General features: G+C 31.0%; 3 protein-coding genes across 4 annotated transcripts; 1 reads left to right on the top strand and 2 right to left on the bottom strand.

Annotated features, from left to right (window-relative positions):
• Positions 1 to 62: 62 nt before the first annotated feature.
• Positions 63 to 2,884, bottom strand: LOC126899476 (uncharacterized). The gene is made up of 6 exons (XM_050674438.1): positions 2,746 to 2,884; positions 2,288 to 2,546; positions 1,516 to 1,645; positions 1,280 to 1,409; positions 1,162 to 1,215; positions 63 to 543 (listed from the first exon to the last, which is right to left on the bottom strand). Exons 1-6 carry the CDS (start codon positions 2,761 to 2,763, stop codon positions 394 to 396), a joined length of 741 nt encoding a protein of 246 aa, XP_050530395.1. The 5' UTR covers positions 2,764 to 2,884; the 3' UTR covers positions 63 to 393.
• Positions 2,885 to 4,590: 1,706 nt separating this feature from the next.
• LOC126899475 (mannose-P-dolichol utilization defect 1 protein homolog) lies at positions 4,591 to 7,255 on the top strand. The gene is made up of 6 exons (XM_050674437.1): positions 4,591 to 4,757; positions 4,835 to 4,976; positions 5,962 to 6,027; positions 6,090 to 6,222; positions 6,378 to 6,582; positions 6,697 to 7,255. Exons 2-6 carry the CDS (start codon positions 4,880 to 4,882, stop codon positions 6,943 to 6,945), a joined length of 750 nt encoding a protein of 249 aa, XP_050530394.1. The 5' UTR covers positions 4,591 to 4,757; positions 4,835 to 4,879; the 3' UTR covers positions 6,946 to 7,255.
• Positions 7,256 to 12,714: 5,459 nt separating this feature from the next.
• LOC126899474 (Krueppel homolog 1-like) lies at positions 12,715 to 24,891 on the bottom strand. 2 transcript variants are annotated; one of them, XM_050674436.1, is made up of 2 exons: positions 24,460 to 24,891; positions 12,715 to 15,878 (listed from the first exon to the last, which is right to left on the bottom strand). In XM_050674436.1, the coding sequence occupies exon 2, from the start codon at positions 15,850 to 15,852 to the stop codon at positions 13,792 to 13,794; it is 2,061 nt and encodes a 686-aa protein (XP_050530393.1). In that variant the 5' UTR covers positions 15,853 to 15,878; positions 24,460 to 24,891; the 3' UTR covers positions 12,715 to 13,791. The 2 variants fall into 2 exon arrangements, with proteins under 2 accessions (XP_050530393.1, XP_050530391.1); XM_050674434.1 differs by lacking the exon at positions 24,460 to 24,891 and adding an exon at positions 19,893 to 20,533.
• Positions 24,892 to 27,898: the final 3,007 nt, after the last annotated feature.

Genomic DNA, 27,898 nt, shown 5'->3' with positions numbered 1-27,898 from the left:
TAAGTGAAATGAAAGTGTGTCACTTACTAATGTATAGAGGTTAAATTTAATACCAAGTGATAGATCAATGAAGCATCTTATTTATTATGACACCAAAATAGGTTTTACACCCTATTGTCTAGTGTCCTAATACCTTATAAAAACATAACAAAACTAGCTTAAAAAATTTTAAAAAATTATTTTAAACATCCTAAAAACACTTAGCAAAATAATTTTTTAGTAGATAATTGAGGGTATCTAAAATAATAATGTGATAGTAATTAAAATGATATTTTTTCACTTTTTAATAATCTTAATTAATCATAGGTGGATTACCTAAAATAAAATTCATAGAAATAATTGAAAACAAAATTCTTAATAACAATACTTAAAAAAAATTGTCCTTAAATAATCTCAAATATTTAACTTAAAAAGATTTTTGTCATTTTCATTTTGCAAAACGAAACCATTCTTTTTTAATTTGTAGCAATGTAAAACCAAGTGTGGCTTGTCTTCAAAATTGACCCAACTATCTTTATCTTCATCTGAATGCTCAACCAATATCTATAGAGGAGAATAGCACAAAATTATTATTTTTAATTACAATATATATTGTAATATCATCATATTTTTTTTTTCTTTAACTATCTCTAAAAGAAACCTTATATAATATAATAAATTAACCACACATATTATACTCCCCAAAAATTAAACTATGCATCACAGTTTAGTTGATGTGAAAATGATTTTGGTTATTAAAAAAGCTATATTTCGCCAGTATTAAAAATATGTAAATTTCATAGTAGGTGGATAAATATCTTGACAATTTTTACACATTGTCAATAGTTAACATTTTTGAGATGATATTTTAAAACTATAATAAATTTACAATTATTAATTCTTTGATAAGTAATTTGGTTAAAAAATGAAAAAAAAAACCTCACACCAACTAAGATTTTGATAAGCATAATATGAAAGATGGCAGGTACCTATGTATAAAAAAAAATAATGATAAATATATACATAGAATAATGATTAAATTGGGCTAATAAACAGAACAGAAATCTTATTTGATTAGCTCCTTTATTCTTGAACCCATAATATAAAAATACACAATTATAAAACCAATTTTGAAAATGATCAATAACAAAATTAAAAGATATTAGAATATTGAACACTCACACTCAATACTTCTTTCAACATTGATGATGGATCAACTAGGGGCAATATTTTGTACTAAAAAAAAAAACACTTAAAAGTTGTTAAAAATGGTTTAACTAAAATTTATTTTTAATGTTACCATATCAGCTCTACATTCATTAAATTCTTTGGTGATCGCTCTTTCTATTTCAGGACTAATATAATTTTCTTTTATTACTTTTTCAGTTTCATTTTTGAAATCTATCATAAGTGATTTCATAGAATCAATTCTAAAATGAAAAAACATGAAAATTATGCACTAAATAAAATAAATAATTTCAATCAGTTAAAAAGATGAGTTCAATCAAATATTTCATAACATTTATTTAAACAAACCTTTCGATTAAATTTTTAGTAGTGACATCATCTTCTTGTAGTTTTTTTAATAATAGTTGACTTTCTTGAGCTATTTTTTCATACTCTTTAAGTAGCCTCAGTGAACTTAAAGATTGGAATCCAGGATAGTCTGTTAAAAACACAATATTTAACAAAAATTTGATAAATAATTTAAATGCTTAATAAAAAATATACCATTATTCCTTTAATACTAACTGTTTATAACTTTATAATGAATAAATAAAAGAAGAAAAAATATTTATGAAGTATAATATAACGAAACATTTAAAAAATAATTTTTTCTTTATCTTGTTGTTGAACCAAATTACTTTTTAGCTATTAAAATTTATTCTCAACAGAACAATAATCACGTTTTATATGAATTAATTAAGTGTTAATCCTAATATTGCGTATACGCAACATTTTATTGTAAAAAAAGCTAAAAAGAAAAAAAATTTTTTGACTTTATAAATTGTTATTTGGGTATATATTAAACTAATAAAATGCAACATAAAATTTGTTTTTTTCCTAACCTTGGGAACTAATGGGTTAACATAAAAAATTATTACATACTAAGAGTTGTAAAATTAATATATTCTTTTTTTTTTATTATTATTCTGGTTAGTATTATTATTTAAAATCTAAATCACCTAGTTGATTTTCACAATCAATTATTCAATAATATAATAATTATAAATTATATCAATAATTAATTAACAATAAGAAATATTGATAATTTTACATCTCTATATATACAACTCAATTTTATTACTTAAGGGTTTCAAATCTTTCAAAAGTGCCGAGACTCCACTGATAATTTTATTCTTATTTTTCATCATTTCAGTGTTACTGTTTTTTGATGAAACTGAAACATCTTTCACAAGATTCAAATTTTCCAGTTGCATAATCGTATCAGCTAAAGCACGAACTTGTTCAGTATATTTGTTAAGAATATCATTTAGAGAATAATTATCTGAGATTACAGATCCTTCCAATATGTTTACACCAACAAGTTTAGAGCTGCTACATTCCTAAAATCCATCATTATTTTTTTTAATTTTTGGCAAAAAAAAGGTGTTTCTTTAAATTAAAATATGGTAATCTGAAATTTTAAAGGCTTATAATTATTATAAATAAAGTGTACCCAGGGCAGTACAACCTTAAATATGCCTCTGTGTTGACAACGAAGTCAGTTTTTCAACTTTATAAAATACAAAAGGATTAAGCTACCTGATCGAAACTCTCCATTTATAAAGTTTTATTTTTTCAATTCTTACATAATATATATATTTTTACTTAAGAAACTGACAATATAAAGCATCCGTTATAGACATATCAATTCAATTGGAGGGAAAATTAGAAACAGTATTTCACGTTATCAGCGTTCTGATATCACAAATTCATTGAACTGATAACCAAAAAAAGAAAAAGTTTTTATAATTAACATAAGTTTTTCTGAATTAATTTAATAAATTAAAAATCTTCCATTTCCTGATTTATACGCATTTATAAATTTTATTTGAGCCATTTTTAAAGCACCCCATTTGTGCATATTTGTTGTTGGAATATACTAGTGTGAACATTTTTATCGTTTTAGAGGGATTATTCCACCTAATCACTCCCAATACTTAACTCCAGTTAGAACTCATTCAGTTTCACAGAATTCGATTTCCTTACATAAGTATTTCTAACGAAGTGTTATTACCATTATTTGTATACCTAATACTCTATTTATATATAGGACGTTCTACTACTAATCTCTTTGGATTTTAGGTTTATGATATTTTCTTTTTCAGAAAAATATTTTCCCTACTGTTTAGACCTTAATGTGTCAAAGGTGTCACATTCGCACAAAATGTGAAATGAATCTTCCTCATGTGTTCCGCATTTTCTGCGCAAAGGTAATTCTGTTCTATCCACCGTGTAAAGATATTTAATCAGATTACTGTATCCTAAGTAGTCCAGTCAGAGTGCTTATTTTATATCTAATTTTATTATTGGATCCCTCAGTAGTAGACTACATTATTAAGACATAAATCAAAATCAAATTATGTCACAACATAACTTTAGAACAAGTTAACCCAATCAAAAATTTGGTTATTATTTTTTTTTTTAATCGCTCTATCAAAACATGTACTAAATAATAAAGATAAAGCAATGCATTGATAGATTTTATAAAAAGACATTACTGGGATTTCAAAATTTTATCTACCTTAAAAGTCTATATTGTGTTTTATTCGTTCAATTTTGCAATATAGCAGCCTTTATAGGATTCAACATAATTAGGAGGTTAAATAGCATTTATTGTGAGCGACAAACATTTTTTATGAGACGAGTTGCCTACAAAATTTGATGTAATAAACTGCTTAAATTATTGAGTACCTTCAGTAATTAGTTTTTTTTTTTTAATAGGTTTTATTATATAAATATAATACCTCGCACAATTACAGAAACTAGTTGATCGATTAAAAAATTGAATATAACATTATTCATGACCTTTTTAATGGTAATATTGAAAGTCCGGTTTTATAAAATGTTCTTAGCTTTAATTTAAGTCGTTCATTTTTGCATATTAGATATAATGGCAAAAATTATAGCTACTATGACTCAAAAATAGAATGTTGATGACAGTAATGCTTTTAAATAACTCCTTCATTTTTTTGATAGAACTGTTAGTAAATTTTGAATTTTTAAAAATACAACTTTTGGTTTTAACTTTAATAGTATGATTTATACAATCTTTTCAGTATAGTGGGATATTGTGATGATTCTCCATAAAAAAAAAAAAAAAAAAAATCTTTAAAAAATTTCAACCCAGAAATAGAGATAACTACTGGACCCCCTCATGGCTAACTTGTCCCAAGCCCCGCAAAACTTTGCGCCGGCACTGCTCCATGAATATTTGCATCAAAAATATCTTTAAAGGTGTTTAATTTCATATGCCAGTCATTTAACAATTAAATGTGTAGATAGCGTTAGAGGTCTTGTCGGAAAACATTTGAAAATTACTAATAATTGATAATAAAAATACGATAACAATCCATGGAACTTGTGATAACAGATAATGTTTGTCGGTTTCGTGAGTTGGAATGTTATTATCAATATTATAGTTATTATTTGCAGTTTTTAGTGCTCATTGAGGCTCTTCTAGCTCTCGATAAGCATGTCTCAAGGGACAATTTGAAATTTTTAACACTCTTCCAGTTCAAAATTTAATTTATCAAAAATTGTTAATATCGAAGGTATTTGTTTTACATAACAAAAATATCTTCTAGCTACCCATCCACATTGTAATACAATTTAATTTAATCATTTTTAGGAGAAAAATTAACTCTGTCACGTCCAATATTGCTGACGGCCAACCATGGAAGCTGTATCAGATTTTATTCAGAGAATATTGTTGCTAGTTGTAACGCCAAAATGTTATAAGGTGTTTTTTTATGATCTAAATTTTTTTGATGGTAAGTTAATTTTCAATTTTATTTTTTTTTTTTTTTTNNNNAATTTTATTTTTTTTTTTTTTTTTAGATTTCATATAATGCTAAATTTTGTTCACTTATTATTTTCATTTACATTAGAAAATCGTGATTTGTTTTCATTAATTAAAGGTTTAATTTTTATTCTTATATATTCTATTAATTTTATAGTATTCAAAGAATCTTACTTGAATAACCTACCATGTATTCAAATATTTATAAATTGTTTTGCTTTATTCAAAAATATAAGTTAGTTATTTTTTTGTTAGATTAAGTAAAAAAATAAAATCAACTTAAAACGCAAAATTTAAATTTTACTTTATAATAAAATAATATAGATTATGTTTCTAACATTTAAAGATGTCTATGTAGCAACAAAGTAACTCTATTTTTAATTGGTAGGAAAACAAGACAATTGAAGATTTTATTTGGAAATTTATCAAAAGTTACATTTTATTTATTATACAAATTGTTGACTTTTAAAAATGTATACATTTTTTAAAAATTAAATCTGGTAACCTGATTTTAACAAAAAAATTAATTTACCTTAAATTTTATTTAATGTACCAAGTCTTCATTTATTAAGTTGATTTTCTAAAAATTGGGGAAATCATATTTGAGATATACATAGATACATTTAAGGTAATATTTTTAAAAAGACTAAATATATTATTCCCTACCCTAATTTTTTTTATATAACTTCTAATTTTTGAAGAGGGTCTAAGTCCTTAAGTACACCTATGATTTGTAAGGCTTAAATCAAAATTATAGGATTAAGGAGTTATATCGTTCCCCATCCTAAAAAATCATATTTAAAATTGCTAACAATATTAGCTTTATGAATAATTATTTTGTTCTCAATAATAATTAAAATAATATTTATTTAGTAATTTATAGGAAATTAATTTTTAATTTTGATATTTTTTACATGTTACATATTTTACTCTAAACTAAATTTTTTATTTTATAGTGGAATGTCTAAAAACTTCTGCTAGCAAAGGTCTCGGATTTGGAATTGTTGGAGGATCTTTATTAGGTTAAACAATAATTTTATTCAAAATTATTGAATAAATTGTAAAGTTTATTTTATTTTTTCAGTTAAACTTCCTCAGGTACTAAAAGTATGGAATAGTAAAAGCGCCAAAGGTATCAGTTTGGTAAATGTCAGTATGGATCTCTTTGCTGTTACTACCAATGTAGTTTATAGCTATGCAAGCAATTTTCCATTTAGGTAATTATAATAATGATAAAAGCAAAATAAAATTATATTTAAACTGTTGAAGTACCTATAAAAGAAAACATCAATCAAAAATAATAATACTTATATGAAATTTATAATTTTTCACTAATTTAAAGTTATTATTAACAAATACATATTTTTTTCAGTGCTTGGGGAGATTCCTTCTTCATACTTATACAGACATTAATTATTGTAATATTAGTATTAAAGTATAACATATCAAAAAAGGTCTCTACATTATTTACAGTTTTATATTGTACTTTGTTTTTGGCCTTAATTTCAGGCTATGTGCCCAAAGATTATCTATGGACAGCTCAATTAATTAGTATTCCATTAATGTTTTATGGAAAGGTAAGAATATCAGTAACAATTTGAACTTATAATCTTAATTTTAGGCAACAAAAAATTAATGTTTTCTATAATAATAAATGATAATTGATTCTATGGTTTATATCTCCTTTACAGTTGACCCAAGGCTACGTCAATTACAAAAACAAAGGCACTGGTCAGCTTTCTATAGCCACTTGCATCCTTTTGTTTTTGGGTTCATCCGTTAGAGTTTTTACATCAATTCAAGAAACTGGGGATTTACTGCTCATATGGGCTTTCTTATTAGCAACAATAGCCAACTTCATCATTGTAGTTCAATTTTATTACTATAAGAAACCACAGAAAGTAGTTAAAAAAAATAAACAGTCAAAAAAAAATCGTTAAAAAAATGGTGTTGAAAATTTTATTACAATTCATATAAGGATTTCTGGAACTATTTACCTTATATTATTGTAATTAAATCTAAATAAGAAACTAAAAGTATTAATTTTATAGAGAGAATAATTACTTAGTTTGATTATTATAGTTAGACTAGATGCTTTTAATCTAGTCTAAAACATGAATTGCAATACTTGTAGATATAATTATCTACACAAGTATGTATGTTTTATAAAATATTGAATTTTTTCACAGTGTATATTATTTTTATATCATTTCTAGCCCCAAAGTTTAAATGTGCAATTAATATCAATTATTTCTTATTACTCAAGTGAATTTATCTCTATTATAAAACCTATTACAACTCTATATTTTTGAAAAAAGTTTAAATTAAAAGTATTTTAATGTTTTTTTTTTTTTTTTTTTAATAAAAATCAAGTAACACTTCTATTTATAATAAAAACAAAAATTCTTTAAATAAACTTTTATAGATTGTTTTTATAAGGTTTTATAATATATTATTTTATATAAAATTTCAAGTTTTTATAAAAAGTTAAATTATTAATTTATAATGAAGTTCTTTATTCTCATCATAAATTTGTACTGATATTTCTTTTAGGGATGTGTATTGATTTATTTATAGAAATGTATTCTATAGTATGTTACTGTAGATATATCACATATTTTTCATTCTATAATGATTATTGCTCAAATATGGTTTATGATATTATAATTTATTATATCCTAATTATTCTTGTATTTATTCCATCTCTTTTCTTTCTTGATAAGTTTCTTTTTTTTGGGGGAGGGGAGAATGTAAATCAAATTAATTATAAAACTGTTTTATAAATAATAAAAGTTTAGGATATATGAAATTAAAGTAAAACATTTTAATTAAAAATATTATTTAATTTTTGTTTCCAATATAAAATTTTTTAAAATCTTATGACTTAATCAGCACAAATATTTACTTTACATATATATTAATAAAAATTATGTGACGGTAACATTGTTTATTAGTCATTATATAATAATTTTTTAGATTCTTATCAATTATTTATTAAAAATTAAACTTGAGTATACTTGTGTAATATAAACTAGAGAAATAAGCATTTAAAGTCATAATTACCTTCTACCTGGTATATTAATCAAAATTTTTATTATCATTATTAATAATTTTTTAATTTATAATTTAATTTATTTTTAATAGCGAGATCAGTTTATTAAAAAGTAATTTTTAATCTAATTCCTTTTCTTTCTGTAACAAATAATAAAGTTATTACATTCATATAAGTATATACATATGACAACTGACCTGTTTCCTTATTTAATGAACATCTGAAAATGTATTATTCATATATTTAATTTTTAGATAATTTTTTAATATTTATATTACAAGTTTTATTGTATGACTTAGATGGGACCGATTCTTAAAATAAATAATATATTTTTTAATTAAAATAATGTATTGATGAAGTGGAAAATGTTGGTAAATTAATTGAGTGTAACTACAATTTGATTACTTTATAAATATCAAGCAACCACAAAATGAAAATTTTTTGTCTGAAATTTTTTTTATAATATAAACACATAACTGTTTAACATTCTTGGAATATTTGTTATAAAGTCAAATTAATTGTAACTAGCAAATACCAAATACTATTATATAAAATTTATGTTAAGTTGCCTACCCATTACTCCTATATAATAAACTAAGTCAAAAATTTAAAATTGAGATTTTACACATAAAAATAGCATACAGTAACTATTTTCAACGTGAAGTGAAAATAAAGTCCGAAATTATTTTTTCCATGATGAAGTATGTTACATTTGTTTTAATTTAAGATATATATAAAAGTATCAGACCTTCCGGAACACTTTCAAAAGTTAAGTTGAAAAAGTTAATTTTTTGTGAAAGTTTTCATTTTAAATCCCCCCCGTGGGCACGTAAAGGGTCAGATTTATAAAAAAAATATATACCAAATGATAGGTAAAGACATCAAGCATTAATAAAAAAAAAAAAATTATATTGATTTGTTCGTATTTGAAAAAGTTATGGGCAGTTTTAAGAAAAAAAAATGTGGAAAATTAGCGATTTTTAAATTTGGAGATTTCCTCCATTTACGGGGAACGATGGAAATTTTTTCAAATTTGAGGGTAATGTCTTCAACTAGATACGATTTGTGATCTTTTGACGTATCGTTTAAAGAAACTGGTTCGGTGAGAGCTGAAAAGAAGTGGTAATAGAAAAAAAAACAAAACACATCATACCTTCGCATCGAAGCTAAAAGAATGTTTTGTCATTTTAAAATTAATCAAAATAGGCGCTATTGGTTGGGTGTCTAGAGAGACCTTAGTTTTTCCAAAAATTGTAATAATTACATGTATTTTTCTATAAAAAGTTTTTAATGAAAGAAGATATTAAATTATATCTTCCAAATTACGCCTATGGTTATAAATAACAGGGTTACGTGACTGTCGATAAAAATTGACGGTAATGTGAACAAGATTAGTGTATGTAGAACACATTATATTAGGAATTTTCTCCATTCTACAAAATATATTTTTATATAAACTATACATATATATTTTTTAATTTATAAGGAATAAATTTTTAGCTAAAAAGGCTGGGCCTTCCGTTAGTCATGTCTATGATGACAAACACGACAAATTAATTATTATAGTGGAGCAATTATGAAAGTACTTTAGCACTCTCAAAATATCACATTTACTGTTATACGTAGACATCTTTTAGTTATTTTAAGTAAAACTAGATTGTTCATTATAATAGTTGTGTAAACTGTAATGAGTTAAATATACGTATTTAAAGAAAAAGTAGAATCATTACAAAAATGTATTTTTAAAATAAATATGGAAAAATGAGTATATTAAATTATAGCGGAGGAATTATAAAATTAATCAATAATTAGATCCTTTAAAGATATTATTCGCAACGGTGACCTCGTGATGGTAGAAAATATTGTGTAATATTAAATGCTGAATTGTAAATACACACGGTAAGTGGTTTGGTTAGTGATTTAAACGAAAGTATTTAAAAAGTCTTAAAGTTTTAAAATATTTTATTTGTATTTATTAAATTACTTAGTTATTAATAATTACCAAGATATAAAAAAAAATTCCACGAAGAATAATTCATTTTATTTCAACATTAGATATATAAAATAAAATCTGCTGGATTTGACATATTGATAATTTATAGAATTAAAGATATTAATAAACCATAAAGTCATTAAATGCATGACTCATAATGAAAATTTGTATGGTAACAGTATTTTTCACTTTAGAAGAGAATTTAATGGCAAAAATTTGTTTTGCGCACTAACTATTGTTCTTAATTTTCAATATCACTTCAAAATATAAAAATTGTTTTTCAACGTTTCCTTTTGCTATATAATATTTAAACACATTATGTATAGTGTTATTGTTCAATAAATTAAAAAATCTGCATAAATTTTATCTCAAAAACTTAGAAAAAAATTGTAGTATGGTACGTACTTTATTTATGCTCAATTTATTATTTTATTTTTTTTTTTAGTTGTGAATGCTTTCAACTTAACATGAAAAAAGATAATTGAAAAATTAGTTATCGTTATGAAATTTAAGAGAATAACTATAAAAAATAATTGATAATAAAGTTTTATTACTAAAATATATTTAATTCGTCTTTAATTATTTATATAAGTTTTAGTAATTGAATTAGATGATTAGATTAATACTTATATACTATTGAACAATTAAAAATATGCTGCTCAAGTGTTAACAAACATTATTTCCCTATAATTTAGTCCATTACAATGTAGTAACTTATATTAAGCAGATCTCCCCTATAACTTATTTATAGGATGGCATGTTCTGAGAGATGGTACCCATCCTCATTAATCATCAGTTAATCTTTTTATTTAGTCATTCATTTTTCCATGTAAGCATATAACGAAACTGACATTTATATTTTTTTATAATCCCATAATTGTTTCACTTCCTAATTTTTTTGCTTTGGAACTTATAAGTTCATGTATTTCATGTTCTTTTTTTTTTACTATATGAGAAACATAATAATTAAGATACAAATTCATTTCATAACATTAGAAAAATGAATACATGATTTAATAGTGTATATTTAGCATATCTTTGATTACTTATTATAGTATATTATTTTCACTAGAATCGTTTTTTACATACAAATATATTTTTTAATACTTTTTCATTTCAACGATTTTTTTTTATTATTAAAATTTTATAACACGTTATGAACGCATTTAAATTTTAAAAAGTATAGCGAAAACAATTTTTTTGAACTACCTACTTTCCTAATTAACCCAATAGGATTAATTATATAGTCACTGGCAAATTGTTAATTATTAAAGACTGTTTAAGATTTTGATATATTTTTTTTTGTACAATTAATAAAACCATCCATTATAAAATCTTATCCTAATTTTATAACACTATGAAAGGAGGTATTACAAAGTTTTCCGATTTTGAATAATTTTTGGAAAAACTAAATTAAACATATTCCACTGGAATAATTTATTAAAACATGAGATCATTTCATATTTGTATGCTTATATACGTTTTTTCTAATGCATAAACTTACAGGCCCTGCTTATTATAATATTAACTTCGTTAAGCGTTTACACTTAAAAATCCAGAAGAAATTCCTTTTATAAGACTTATTTTAGGAAATAATTTCTTTTTCTTTGTACAAAATAATGTAAAATTAAAATTGCTCAATTTTAAAACCTGTATCTTAAAGAAATCACGCAGACTTCATTAATTGTAATATACTTTTATTACATGGTTAATGGTTGGATTGGTGTTCTAATAACAATATTTTTAATTGCCAAAGCCAAGAGAAATTATTTCTATTTGGCATACTACAAGTGTGCATTATTTTAACTTATATCACATATATACAAGTTCAGTTTTGGCACTAGTCGACTAAAAAATCAAACCAATTGAGAAATTTGGGATGAAATTAACAAAATACACGATTTGTAAATACATAATATATCATGATTATATTATAATAGAAATCAAGGGTAAGGGAAATTAACACTAATTAGTTTAATGACAAATACAATATTTATTAACTAGATAATATGATGTAATTTTTTCTTTTCTTCGTTTTAATAATGTTCCATAAAAATAAGAAATACCAACATAATCATAATTGTTCTAAATTATAATAATATCATTCGAGGTATGTATGTACTAATTAACAACATTTTCATACATAGGAACATTTAATGCAACACATTATTGTTTATTTCATTTAAAATAATAATTATAATATATACTTAAATGCGTTCCCATGTTAAAATATTATTAATATTATTATATATATATATATATATATATATATATATATATATATATATATATATATATATAAATCTAAATTTATATTAATTTTTTGTACAAAGATTAATAATAGAGATCCAAAATCAGTACATTTATGACGTCCGTATATGCCATGCCTATACAAACGAAGACAGTCCATGTATAAATGTTTTATGTATAATAGACTCGCACATTATACTAAAATATACCTTAATTATATTATTCACACGTACAATTAATTAAAATAAACTATATTCGTACAACACGATAGATAATAATTAAAATAAAAAACAAAGAAAAAAAAATATTGATTGACCATTTGATATTTTATAGATATTATTAAACATTATATACAATAAAAAAAAATGTTATTATGATAATTTTATCATTAATAACATAAATTACTCTATGATATAAATACGAAACACGATAAATATATTTAAGTTAAACTAATTTAATTTAATTTAAATTGGTCTTCAGGTGCGTCGCACCTTTGGATCTACATTTGTACTGCGGTATAGCATTATAAATTCTACATATATAACACATGAGGCAACGAATTAAAATATTTTTAATAATAAGGCATAAGAATGAGGTAGATGGTTTCTTTAGACGTTTGGGGACTTATAGTCAATGTCACGTTAGAACCACATTAGTTGCAGGATTTCAACGATCTTGTTCAATACACGCGATCTAAACGATTATGAAGCAATGTACATCCACCAATCTGTAGGCAACCCAACCGAAGAGTAGTGGCATTTTGACGGGCGCGAACGAGGCAAGTATGTTTTTTTACAAATACTATCATGTAGAGTACCCAGAGAGGGCGGCAACATTGTTTCCGGGACCTAAGTGAAAGGCGAGTCGAATAATCCTATTTATTATTGAAAATATTCACTATCACACGATTTGTCTATGAATATTCGGGTTTTTAAGGCAAAATTAACGATAAATGAAACCATTAACATAAAAACGCGTGACAAAAAAAAAAGCCGCAAAACTTACGTACTCGTAACTAACTGTTTATTACAATTAATAATTCTGATTTATTATTTTATCTATTCATGAAGACAATATTTTACTAGTACATTACAATAGGTCATAAAACCTACACCACAACACAAACAAAAACAAGATACACCCTATTTCCTTCTGTTCCTGCGAAAAACTTGAGAAGCATTAATAAAAAATAAGTTCATTTTTCCCGGTCAGTAAGATAAACGTGAAAAAATGATGTTTGAGTAAATTTTTGTTTTGTTTATCACAGATAAAAAAAAATATAAATATATAAATATTCTTTAAAACAACAAATAAATATTAAAATACAGATGTAAATATGATCTACTCAATCATTATACTTTTGACTATTTAGACGCTTAAAGATTTTAAAAGTTGTAAAAGAAAAGAAAAAAACAAAATATACACAAGTATAAATGTTATTTATGTACATACACGTACGTCTGTGTGCATACACAAAAATGAGGTATTCAGTTACATAGAGGTTTTGTTGGCGTATTGTATGACCGAACTGTATCTGCTGCACTGCGCCTCTTTTTTCGCCGTTTCCATGTATTTGAGAATCATCTTGGACCGTTTCCGGGGAGGTAGACTTAATTGTCCACGGTCTTCGGTGGCCATGGAAATGGCGAGTGCAGGCGGAGGCGACGAATCGCCGGCGTCCGGATACCGAACGTGGTTGTCGGCAGACACCAGACGGTCAAATTCGAGACGATAGTCGGCACGCCCTACGACGTGCTGTTGTTGCTGGTGTTGTTGATGCGCGTTGGCCAGTGCGATTTCGCGAAATTCTGTCAGCTGAATGGCAGGCGGAGGTGACGGCAGAGACTGCGGTGAAGATTCGTCCATGGTCAGTGTCATCGAACACGTGCTGCTCGCCGGACTCAGTTGGTCATTGTAATCGGCTGCTCTACCGTAGTCGACGGCGGCGGGCGTGCCATCCGGACGTGTAAGTCGCGGGTACAAGTACTGACACAACGCCGTCAATCGGGTATCGGCCGAGACCGGTACGTCTTCGCCGTGGTCTTCTTGATTGCGACGCCGTTTCCGATGCTGCTGCTGCTGTTGTTGATAGGTGTCCTGGTTGAGGTGATGGAGTTTTTGTTGCTGTTGTTGTTGATGCCGTTGGGGTTGTAGACGATGACGGCCGAGAGAATGTCGATCGTCTTCGTCGTCGTCATAACCGGCCGACGAAGATGGTCGCACAGCGTTCTCGAGCTCGATGATAGCAGAGGAACCGGTGCTGCCGACAGACCCCGGAGGCGAATCGACTGAACGCAATTGCTGCAAAGGCTCCCCCACGACTTCACCGGCGCCGTCGACGTCGTCAACCAAAGAGGACTTGCAGTTCTCTTTGTCACTACCGCCGTACGAAGATGAGGTCTCGCCTGTGCCCGGACTGCTGGCTCGAGGAGTGTCCGGACTACCAGCTGTTGTCTGAGCGCTGTTGCCGTTACCGTTAGAGGCTCCATTTTCCGAGTGGCTCTTGATGTGATTCTCCATGGTCTTTTTGGATGTGAACGTGTCGTTGCAAATGGTGCATTTGTACACTTTTTCACCGTAGTGGGACACTTGATGTAGCTTGAGCACGTGGTTATAACCAAATGACTTACCGCAAATGTCGCACGAGTATGGTTTCTCTCCCGTGTGAGTGCGTGTATGTACTTTGAGCTGTTTAGAGCACGTGAACCCTTTGTCGCATGTTTTGCACACGTAAGGTTTTTCGCCCGTGTGTGTTCGGATGTGTATGACCAGCTGACCGCTCTGAATGAACGTCTTGTCACAGAACGAACACTTGTGCGGCCGCTCGCCCGTATGTATGCGCATATGCCGATGTAGTTTGCCGCTGTGCTCGAACGCACGATCACAAACGTCACATTTATACGGCCGTTCTTTAGTGTGTATGCGCCTGTGGACGCTGAGATTCTCCTTGACAGAGAACGGTTTGTCGCAATACTCGCATTTGTACGGTTTTTCTCCCGTGTGTGTCCGGTAGTGGCGAGTGAGCCGAGCCGGCACCGAGAATGACTTACTACAGTAATTACACTGGAACGGACCATCGGCAGCAGCGGCGTCCTTGAGATGAGATCGTAGGTGGTTCTGGAACGCGTTTTTTTGAGCGAAAACTTTATGACACACGTTACACTGCAATGACGACGTAGCCACAGCCGTAGCGGACGCAGCTCCCTTACAGTCGGCAGCGATGGGAGTCATTTTGGAACCAGTCGAAGACGCCACAACAGTCACCGCTGTGGACGAGTCGATCACCGCTTCCTCAACCACAGGAGTGATGGTAAACACCGGGAGGTCTGGACTACAAACGACGCGTTTAACCGAAGCTTCTTGTTGTTGTTGTTGTTGTTGACGGAGCAAATGCTGTTGCTGTTGTTGTTGATGATGATGAACTAAATTTGTGGTCGCCGTGGACGACGATTTTAATGGACTGATCGTACAGTCGATACCCACACGAGCCAAATCAGCTGATCCACCGGTAGCATTCAATATTGGCATTTCCCCATTGATCAGCTCTACCATTTCGGAGACATGCCCCAAAACGTTATCTGTGAACCGAAAATTATTCGATAAGAATTTTAAAAAAACAATCGTAACCAGGGCCGCATCTAGAGGGGGGTTATTGGGTGTATGGAGCAGTATATATTATGGAGTTGAACTTCTCTTTTATTATTATTAAAAAAATGTACAATGTATAAAATGTAGAGAAATTTTATTGATGAGTAAAATAAAAAAATCATTCAGGGCGGCACAATTGAATACCCTAGGCGATACAATAGACTCTGATCGTATCATTATATTTGATTAATAACGAGGTATGAATATATTATTCTCTTCGAAATAAAAAAATTTAAATATAAGAAGAATATATTATAAATAAGAGCAAATATAATAATTTATTATGCGTACAATTGATGCATGTGTTGAAAAAAAAATATCATCAAACCGAAATCTCTCAAAATCAACACTTTAAATGTAACTCATAACCTTCGTACTGGTCAATGTACCAAATGAAACACTAAAATCAACTGTTGACTAACTTCGATAATAGGTAGAATTTGTTCGTAGCCCTCGAGGGGTAGTCGACCGCACGTTCACTTTTTAATTTTAAATTCAAATACGAGATCGAACGGTATGTAGATACATTACATAATTGCGGTAACACGCCAACAGCTCAGCCTCCGAGATATAATTGAAAATAATCCCTCTCTTTCTGTGATCGTATAAGAGAAATTGTTGCAGGAGAAACCCGAAGTCGTCAATGCTCAGTTTAAATACAATAGGTTGGGTTTGTTATATTGCGTTAATACGATACAAGTTTTCCAAGAAACTAGCGACAAGTCGTTGCGTAAGCTCGCGTTTGTCGTAAAGAAAAACCTCACGTTTTCGGTTAGAGATGAGCATGCAAGGTCGTTGTCATCGCTCGATCGTCAACTATACACCGGAGGAAACGATGAAATGTATCAGTTAATTGTTCCATTGAATACTGACATACAACACTCACAACGCATAAACGCCATGCCGATCAAGGGGGAAATGTGTTGAATCTCTCTCTCCAATTCTTTGTCGAACCGGTATCTTTCTGTTAAAAAACACATGCTTACAAATCACATCGTTCACAATTTAAATATGTCACCAACCGCCACTCTATAAATTATTCGAACACAAGGTAGAAAACTATCTCACATTTTAACATAGTAAGTAAAAAGTAATACAGAATGGTCGGCTTATCATAAACCAATTTACTCACAAAATAAATACAATATTGAGAACAAATTTTTGATTTATATTAGTTACATATATATTTCTTGAATCATAAACTTTTAATGGCTTTATGAAATCATCCAGTTTAACTTATAGAAATGTCAATTTTAATTTTTTAAATGGCAACATACATATTAAACATATATACATATTAAACTAGCTTATAAAATAGAAAGTTAACTACTTAAAAAAATGACGAATCGATAGCAACTTTTTGACTTGTCACTCGGAAGTTATTAGCATTTTAAAATATAGACTGGAGGTAAGTAGTTCTGGTCCAAAAATTGTAATCGGCTGGTTATTTTTTTTTACTTAGATCTATATGTATTTTATAAGCCATTTAAAATATGTATGTTGCCGTTTAATCGAGTGGCTTATGATAAAACGGTCACCTTGTATATAACTTTTTTGTATCTATAAAGTCTACAAAAATGTTAAATAGATAATATTGATTAAGTTGAAAGCTTGAAATAGACAAAAAACGAAATTTTAACACTATCGTTAAAGTTCAATATATTTTTGGCGATGTTTTTTTTTAAATTATCGTTTCTTCCGTCTATTTAATGTATTTGTATTTCTCGTAATTACATTGTACAGAAATCGTATTCAAACACAATAATTTGTATGTTTAAACGTAAGCGCGGCACATTAAAGCGTACGGTAAACTCTGTACGCGCAGTGGTCAGCCACGTAAGAGAGAAACAATGGCTGGGTAATGGAGGGAGGCATGACTGGGTTAATATCAGCGCAAATTAATTCATACGCAGAATTAGAGCGCAAGACACTAAAGACCGTGAATTGCCTACGTGAAACGCCGTGCAATACTTGGCAAATTCGCCACTGTAACACATAATTTAATGCGCACAAGTATCACAAAGAACACGTTCGACAATTTAATGAGTTAACGGAAGATAGACTACTAATTCATCTACAATGTTCGATACACGTGTACTGTATAAACAAATAGATTCGATGGATCTCACGCGAAAAAAACTCTCGAACTTAATAAACGATAAACAACTATTGTTAATCTCAAATACTCAATTCTAGTGATCTTATTAAAGTAAAAATTTGTCAAAGAAACTCGAGTAGTTCGGGCAATATCGGCTAATTGCAACGGGTGTATCGACGAGCGAAAAGAACCGACGATGGGACGGAAACTTCAAATAAAAAGCAAGTTGTGAAAATGATATTATTAATCGCTGCCGAAATAAAAGCGTCATGATATCTAAACTTAGTCGGTATTTCTTACTTGAAACCTTCAGCAGATACTCGTTGCCGTCCGAGTTTGATTTATGACATTTTTAACACACGATTGTAGTAAAAGCCATCTAAACGGCGTGGAGACATGAACAAATATAATTTACATGGTCAATTTTTTAATGCGTTCGCGGGGTATAAGCGCACATGACCGAATTGAGAAAGACAAGACGATTACAGAGTGATGCGATTAATAAACTTCGACAAATGTTGCTACCGAAAGTTCCATATAAACAGTACCTATTAATGTATGCGTGAATTAAGATAGAAATAAATGGACGTTATTTTACATCGAAATACGGTTCTCCGTTATGTACAAATCCCTCGGTGAAGTTTAAGCGAACACTTCTTGAGCATAACTAGCCGAAAACCCATTTATTGACTTTTTACTGCACCAACGGAGGGGAAATACTGAAACGCGCATATTGCACTTATAAAAGCAAAAGCGCGTTTCGTCGAGTAAACGTATGATAGATAACACGAATAGATGAGGTTAATTAAGCGAATCTGTCGGGTTGTCGATCGAAAATAGTCTCCTAAAATAACTCAACGCTAAAAGGAAGAAATACTATGAGAGAACATGTAATCATTTAATCTTTGTGGTTCGTTTGAAAACGAACCGAATCGCGTTGCAAAAGTGCCAACCATCGTTGAACACTGTTGACACTATACAATCAAAAGTGCTCTAAAGGGCGCCTTCTCGATGATGTCTCCCCAATTAAGACTAGTCCATGTACTTGAGAAATTGTTACNGCAAAAGTGCCAACCATCGTTGAACACTGTTGACACTATACAATCAAAAGTGCTCTAAAGGGCGCCTTCTCGATGATGTCTCCAATTATGACTAGTCCATGTACTTGAGAAATTGTTATCGCTCATACTAAATCAATAATCAGTAATAGTCAAAAGAAACATACTATGAATTAATACTATGCAAATAATCGTAACGGAACGCTTTTCAAATTTTCAAAAATGAAAAAATCTTCCATAGGACAACAGTCTAATTGCTTCAATCGATTGTTTCACAAATAAATTTATTACTTTAGTATATACGACAAAGGCGTTTAAAGTGATCATGATTTGTAAGCGGCCAAATGCCGCTCAACACATTAATGCTATGAACTCTCCGGAACTGTTGAAATAAAAATATAATTTTTTTCATAAGTTAATTAGTTAATTTTAAGCACGATGACAGTACACAATAAAACCTACAAAATCATTTGACATAAACAAAACAATTTCTATTCGACTTTTCATTATAAGAACTATTAATTCAGAGAGATGGAATTGGGGTGTTAATAAAAAAAACTTGATTTCTCTTAGATTTTGAAAAAGAAACAGTTAAAAACAATGCCTTATAATAGTTTTTATTATTTAGTCCTCCGCAAAAAATTATACACTGAATAACCTGGACTTCGGAACAATACTCTAGTGCAAATTTTCGCTATATAAAAATCTATAAAGTATCATTTTTTTAAATGTCATTAAACACGACTAGAGCAACGTTAATCGCACAACCACTACCATTAGAGACTTACCCTTGTCGTCGTCTTTGATCGCCGAAGTCTTTAAGTTTAACCAGAAATTCTTAATCCATTGTTTTTGCGCTTTGTCCCATAGTTGTGCCATAATGAGGCGCTCATTCCATATAGAAACGGATCAGCAAGTACCGCTTAATAAATGTTTCTTGTTTTTTTTTTTTACCGAAAAAATAAAGCCGCAATATTTATGAATTTTGCACTCGGCCGCGATCGGATAAAATATTTCTAATGTTATTGCATTCTAATTACCGACCTACGCTCAAGTATAGAACATTCGCTAAATTAACTATTACTATTTATTAGGATTTGAATAGCGCTTTTTGAAATTGTACGGGAAAGCGACGAACAAACTACAGTCAACAGCCTACGAACTGAATGACGGCAACAGCGGTGGCGGTGGCGGCCGTAGCGTTCCGCGGTCCTCTCTCTGTTTTCCGGTGGCGGTGGCGGTGGGCACGTGTAACTCTCGGTACGTTCAGTGAGTGTGCGTGAACCTATAGGCGGCAACGCGATGTCGTAGCTCTTGGACGCGTATACATCAAACAACACACTGATATGACTAGCGCGTTTGTGCGTGCGTTTTGCGCGCGTACACTGGTGCTAGTGGTGGCGGCTGTGATGAAGGTACCACGGTGGTGGTAGAAGTGTAATCGTGAAGCGCGCGTATTGCAGTACGGTCTCCCCCCGAAAATAATTCGGGCTTTGGCGGTGTGTGTATGTGTGTGTGTGTTTGTGTGCGTGCGTGCGCGTGCACCGATAAGAAACGCATCGACCAACGACTGGATACGATCGGGGCCGACCGGACGACGCACGTGGGACTCTTCTCTGTACAAAATGTTAATACTCTAGGCTAACGACATTTGTAGGATGTTAAAATAGTATATCCTTGAATAAAAGCTGCATAGGATTAATTTCAACCTCGAAGCTCCTCCCCGAGTTGAGTTGATCACGTTTCACTATGGAAGAAATTAATTTCCTTAAAAAATCGTAAAAACGAATATAAATGACGAAAAATTGGAGCATTGAGATCACCGGCTCGTACGCTTTATGTCATCCTGGCACGCAGGCGGCAACGAATTGAAAGGGAAGTGGGAGGGAACTCTATGCATAACCAAAAACCGAACGACGACAATCGAAAGTATTTTTGACCGCCACCTGCCGAGCGATGAGAAGCGCGTGTAATTTCAGGGTTATTTTTACTAAGTAGCACGCCGTACGTTAGGCGGACACAATTGTTGTATAACTGATCGTATTACGAAAAAAACGACTTGATACATCTTATGTGTATTGTCCGTCCGAAAACTTTAGTACTGTTTTCAAACCCGGCCTATATGCGTAGAAAATCCAATAATTTCAGTTCACTATGAGCTGAGAGATATTTCCCTTTATTTTCTACTATCCCATCCGACAGCATTGCGCACTACACAAGCGCATCATCATATGGAAACCAGAGACGGCGAAGGGCTCGTAGCTACGGAAAGCGGATATCGTCGAAAAAACTTGGCCCGCAGTCGTTAACATAACGACCGGTGGTTGGACCGAAATTTTACTTTTAGGGGAAAACTACGACAACGACATCAACAACGATGTGATATCCTCTTTCTTTCCACTAACGATAGTGCATTGACCCTAGAGAACGCCCGTTGCAGCACAATCTAACACACCAAGAGGCAACGTCAATAGTAGTAGTAATAGCAGCAGCAGGCAATAAGTCGGGCATTAGGGTCGAATGCGATGTAAAATAAAAGGGGCGCTCCCCCCCGGTTTGGTACACGGTGTGTTTTCGGGGTTCATTGACACTGACAGTGGTCGGGGAGAATGTGCGTGCACGCACACGCGTAGATCGCAGCGGCTCTTTCCAAAAAATACTCCGCGTGTAGTATACGCATTAGAAAAACTACTATTGCTAGCTTGTGGTAAGAAAAACAATCGAGTTGTGTTTGAAAAAAAGACAATATTGCACATCATATCACCTCCAAAATAATTTTGTTTTCCGTCGTTTACGATTGCGGCGAAGCTTATTAAAACTTAAGAGAGTCTAAAAAAAAAAAATACGAGTTCTCCGACAATATATTGCGGTAAAAATGCAAAATTTGAAAGTGTCGATCAAAAAAACTAATTCCTCAGCATTCTGCAACGCACGCTATCGTCTCAGTACACTTTCATTTATCTCCTAGAATAATGTTAATCGATTCGCTCGAACCCCATTAATAACTTGTGCGAGATCGGGTTAGTAGTATCGTTTGATAACAATTATCTACTGAAACCAGGCATACATAACGATGAAAGAAGTCTATTTCAAACGTTAATGCGGTCCATATCATTATAAACTCCTGTGATCACAGTTAATAAGAATAAAAAAAAAGCGACCGCGATAACAATATTGTTTTCGTAATGAAGAAGGATCGGCGGTTGGTGGTGGCGCGGTAAACGTGCGGCGTTCATTGCGTTATGCAACGGGTCGGAGGAAGTGTGGTGGGGGGCGTGCGTGTGTGTAACCTTTCTCAACGCAACGGTGCGGTGCGACGGCAGAGGTCTCTGCTGCCGCCGCCGTGTTGGTTGTGGAGGAGTCGGACCATCGTTTCGACGGTTGGTAAAAACGACGGTCCGGCTCCTACACGTGTGTTCTGAGAGACTACCCGTACCCGCCGGCCGTCGACGCCGACCTCGACAACGCAGCGGAGAGTGTGGAACGCGTTCGACTCCGGCACCACCATGCCGACCCTTCCCGCCACCCACGGACCGTCGTCGTAGTTTGTCGAAAGGACGATGTCACCTACCGCTACCACCTCTTCGTCATAATTTTTGCTTAACACAATAAGAGTGCATACATTAAAAAACGGTCTATTGCAATATAGCCAAAATTCGAAAACGTGAAATCATCTCAGAAATGAGTTATCAAATCGAATGATAATCTCTCTCTCTCCCCCGCATCGATTTCCTGGAATATAACCTGTCCTCTAAGTCGATACAAAGTCTTCTGCGAACGAATGATTATAATTTATTAATAAATAAAATGAAGAAAAAAATACTTCGAAAGTATACCAAAACGGTGCGCCGCGGGGAATTGCGACCAGTTCACTGGAATGTAACGAAAATTGATTTTTATTTCGGCACGTGTACTACTATTTTGGTTTTTATAAACAATTTTTATAGGAACCGACCGAGGTCATTCTCAAAGCGAAAAAAAACAACGAGAGACATCAAATAACACAGTCAACAAGAGAGTTAATAGTACACAGACTCTGTCGGTAGATATTTCCCATGTACCGATGGGTAAAAGGTCGTTAAATCAAGTTCCACAGTTCAAAATGTCCGTAAGTGCGTTTATGCTGACATCGAGTCACCATAGCCGGATCGCTAACTAAAGGGCCCAAAAGAAAATTCATTTGTATTCGGAAAACGATTCGAAATTAATCAAAAACCTTTTTAGTATAAAAAAAGCACCCTCACTCAACATTCGTTTCGAGTTAATATTTAATTTAAAATAATGTGATAGTTTTAAGATAAATCGAGGAATAATAAAAACACAAAAATATTTATAACATCGAGTTTAATACTCGACGTGTGCATTTTCACCAAAAACCCACAACGAATAGAATTGGCCAATGTTCGATTAAAAATAACTCCCTCCGTTTCGTTTAAACGCTGGAGAATAACAATTAGCAATAAATAAAATTGCAATGAACACTGCCACGTCAAAATTGCCAACAGCTTTGTTACTAGCACAATAACACTCAAGTTAGTCATTACTATGCCTTTCTTTTCGAAACCGACCCACTCCACGCGATTTTTCAGTGTACCGTCGAATTGACACCTTATTTCTGATGTTAATACATACATGTCTACTTTGACAAATTAATATATATGCTTATACATAAAAAGTTATATACTATTATGGTATATGAAACCGAAAAACTGGTAAAAAAAAAATCCTACTATTCATGCCATGTATCTTATGGTATCTTTTTTTCCGTCACCCCACCATATGACGTACGGGTAACTATCCTGAGGGCCTTGCTGTAGATCGTTTACAATAACCTCGGTCAATAGAATTATTCGGCTTAGGTCACGCCAGTGTATGAAACATATAGTGTTGCATTTGAAAAAATTTATTTGTTCTATACAACCCCAAAAATCAAATATATATTTTTTTGAGCAATATTCAGTGACAGAGGTTGATGAACTCATTGGCCTGACGTTAGTGCAGTAGAGAGCGGAGAGAGCGATGGGTTTTGCAACATACCTATCGTATTGTGTATTGTTTTCCTTTCAAATATTATAAATTATATAAATAAAAATCCGACGTGACTGTTGAAAATAGAGATCCGAAGATAAAAATTTAAAGAAAATAATCGATCAATGGCTTAACAGACAAGCGGACGACATTAAAAATGCTTTGAACGTTCCGAGCGTTAAATAGCTCAACCACCAGGCTAACCCCTTAAATTACAAAATTACTTGTTTAAATTATATATTTTTGAGACTAACTTTTTTAATTTATAAAACATTAAATACGACAATAGCCATAATTTTTAATTAAATAATAAAATAGAGTACGTACCTCGTCCTTTTCACAGCGTTACATCTGATTAGTAAGTAAAAAATTGTCCGGGTTCAACACATAGAATAAACAAAGATGATAATAAAAAAATGATAATAATACATATATTATTGAAAATGTTTATATTATATATTTCTGATTAATACTAAAAATGTTTCTCGTGAAATTCGAAAACATATAAAAAACACTGTGAAAAAATTTTAACAACGCTATAAAAAAAAATGTTCGGTTTTAAAATTTTGATTCACTAAAACACAAATAAACCGCATTAATTTCTACAGGTATTTATTATTATTGTTTAAAAAATAATAATCACTACCGAATATCCAACATACGAACAAATGCGTTCGCGGGTACAGAGAACGAACGGCACCAGCCGACTACGAAGATGAACAGTACCACAACAATGGTTAAGTTAATAGGGACGAGGAACGAAATTCAAACCAAGCCTGGCTGGACTATTTACCTCTTACACCTCTTAGCCGAGCATCGACGGTGGCCGACGGTTACCGAACGGCTGGCGGTTGTGAACCCGGCCCATTGCCGAAATTCAGAGCGCGTGGAGGAGCCGGTCCGTCGTTTCTACCGAATGCATGAAGCGCGTGGCATCGCATACACGCGCTCCTTGGCTCAATCGGTCGCGTAGAACGCACGCACGCGCACGTTGCCCGCCACGGACGTCCTCGTGCAACCTATACCCAACATATTTCTACCCGCCGCCGACGCCTCATGATGGGACAGAGGATAAAGAGGTCGCATGTACATAATAATAATACACCAACAATCATTATAATGTGTGTGCATACATATGTAGGTATATATAGCATATATATGTAAATATACATAGTTATACACGCATACGTACAACAATATGTATATATGCTTATAATATATACATATATGTATTATATTATTATCATTGTGTTGTGAAACGCAATGGTTTTTTTAATAACTCTACATGCCGGCTGTGGTCCACCTTGTAGATCTTCCTTTTTTTAACTGTCCGTTGACTAATATTAAAGTATACATTTTTAACATCGACCTTAAAAATATCAACAACACGTAAGACGGCAAATTAAGTTTTGGAAAAACTGTTGATCACAATATAGTTGAATAATTGCGAATAAAAATTCACTAATAAATAAATCAGAAAAAAATTCTAACATTATTTAATACATTATTTTTGTTTGATGTTTGAACTGATGTGAAACATGATAAAGATTTTTCATTGATCAATTACGGTTAATTAAGTAGTAGAATCAACAAATATAATATTTTTATGTTGTTACATTTAATTGAAAGGAATAAGCGAAATAATTGTGCACGCCATCAAAAAAATGTGTACGGTATTTTAACATTATTTTTACTAAATAAAACCTTTTACGTCATTTGGACATAATCTACTTATTGCGAGATTTAATTTGGTTTAAGAAAATTTGTTTTAAATCTTATAATCTATGATGTTATAAAAATTCAAAATATTATTTTGAATTTAATTCCAGGGAAAAATATATGTACACATTTTAACCAGTCAAAAAATTAAGTGTTTTTTAATATAGGTTGAACATAAAAAATATTTTAAAACAGATAAGTAAAATATATATGTGACTAATAAAAGCAAAAAAAATATAATTAAAAAAAAAAATTATTATTTTATGAAAAATCCAGTGGCTAGCGTTAAAAGAATCAATCTGTATAATGTTCGATTGTGCAAAAAAGGGAATGTCTTTTGAATTACGCTACTATAATATTGATATATTAATTTTGGATTTTCTGCTCTTTCTAAGAATTAATTTCACAGAATCTTTAAAAATTCTCGAGACAAACGCATACATTAATTAGTTTCTCCCGCCCTTCGTGTTTTTTAACCGTAAAATTATAATTAATAACATAAATTAACTAAGTTCAACACGACTAAAACATTGTCGTGATACGAGTAACAGATTCTATTATCTATAACTTTGGTACTACAGACAACGACTCAATAATATTATGTTATATTGTAATACAATAACCATACACGTGTAAAGCTATTGAATTCAGTATTTCAGTAATTCAGTAAATCATAGAAAAATAACAGCTAAATTATAATAGATAATAAATTCGTATGGTAAAATTATAAACAAAACCGGGGAAATAAAGTCCACATTGACTTAAATGNAGTAATTCAGTAAATCATAGAAAAATAACAGCTAAATTATAATAGATAATAAATTCGTATGGTAAAATTATAAACAAAACCGGAGAAATAAAGTCCACATTGGAAGTGAGGTGTAGCATCCGCAATAAAATTAAATTTTATATCTATTACTAGCAGTAATCACAAATTTCTAAAATAAAAAAGAGCGAACTGAATTAAATTCAATAGAAAATCTATAATACTGTGTAAGATTGGTAAAAAAAATATATTGATCGGATAATTAGATAGAATAAACTAATTCATTTTGGGTGGACTTGAACGACTGGGCGGCTGTAGGCTACACGTGTAAAGCCAGGCGGAAACGACAAAGTTAATGTGACGTAAATCGCGGATTTTGACATACTATTATGGTGAATGCGAGTTGTTTTTTATCATAAAATATTTCTTCGATATTCTTATTCCACAAAAAGAAGTTAAGGGAATTCGCTTAGATCTGAATCAAGTTATCTTTTCAAGTTATATCAATTAGGATATTCAGGTGTTTACTGTTGTTGAAAAATTATTCGCGGAATTTTTTAAATCACAACGAAAATTAACCGAATAAAATATACCAATTGTGTTTTTTAGGTTACCACGTCCTTCGAACAAATTAAAAAGTTTACGAACTGTGATAAATTCGTTAATTATTATTTTCTTGCGTTATTTCATATATTCCCAGATAAAGCGGAGTACTAATCGCCATACCAATTCAAGACAATTACTCGTAGTGATGAAATTTTCATACAATTATTTTTATTTTGCTGACAACAACTTGACTAAACCGCACACTAGTGTACACATTTCGCGCTGCGAGTACAAAAGGGTCGTTCTAAAAAAAAAAAGTCGTTCTGAATTAAACGGTTTCCTTCCATAAGAGTTACTTTGCGTGTTACTTTGTTTTCAGCATTTATATTAAGTTTAAGTCGACTAAATGGCCCTTTTGCAAACGTAGTGCGATTTATGCATTAATTTTTTTCTTTAATAATGACGCGTATTGGACGATACATTATTTATCATTACATTTACTGAACCTTCCAGCGGTAGAGCATAGAAAATGCAATTCAGCGCGTTTGAAATGTCGAAATACCGACTATTTTGTACCCGTCAGTATTATTAGCGGTCATAACTACCATTACGTCCTTATTATTATACCATAGCCAAGAGTTTTATTAATATGTGTATGTGGCGGTCGTCAACAACATTGTTTGATCGAGTCATTGGGTGTCAATCCAACACACACACGTTCATCCGTCCAAGTTA

This window comes from Daktulosphaira vitifoliae, unplaced genomic scaffold (genome assembly GCF_025091365.1).
Source record: "Daktulosphaira vitifoliae isolate Bord-2020 unplaced genomic scaffold, ASM2509136v1 Scaffold_2, whole genome shotgun sequence".
Lineage (NCBI taxonomy): Eukaryota > Metazoa > Arthropoda > Insecta > Hemiptera > Phylloxeridae > Daktulosphaira > Daktulosphaira vitifoliae.
This window is presented reverse-complemented; position numbering and strand designations above follow the sequence as displayed.

Excerpts from the sequence above, each read along its gene's own strand:
- LOC126899476 (XM_050674438.1), bottom strand. Across the intron at positions 1,216-1,279 it reads ATGAATGTAGAGCTGATATG|TACAAAATATTGCCCCTAGT; the intron begins GTAACATTAAAA and ends TTTTTTTTTTAG. Across the intron at positions 544-1,161 it reads TGTTGAAAGAAGTATTGAGT|ATATTGGTTGAGCATTCAGA; the intron begins GTGAGTGTTCAA and ends TCTCCTCTATAG.
- LOC126899475 (XM_050674437.1), top strand. The coding sequence starts at position 4,880 with ATGGAAGCTGTATCAGATTTTATTCAGAGAATATTGTTGCTAGTTGTA. Across the intron at positions 4,977-5,961 it reads TGATCTAAATTTTTTTGATG|TGGAATGTCTAAAAACTTCT; the intron begins GTAAGTTAATTT and ends TTTATTTTATAG. Across the intron at positions 6,028-6,089 it reads TGTTGGAGGATCTTTATTAG|TTAAACTTCCTCAGGTACTA; the intron begins GTTAAACAATAA and ends TTATTTTTTCAG.
- LOC126899474 (XM_050674434.1), bottom strand. The coding sequence starts at position 19,983 with ATGGCACAACTATGGGACAAAGCGCAAAAACAATGGATTAAGAATTTC. Across the intron at positions 15,879-19,892 it reads GATCAAAGACGACGACAAGG|ATAACGTTTTGGGGCATGTC; the intron begins GTAAGTCTCTAA and ends TTCGGTTCACAG.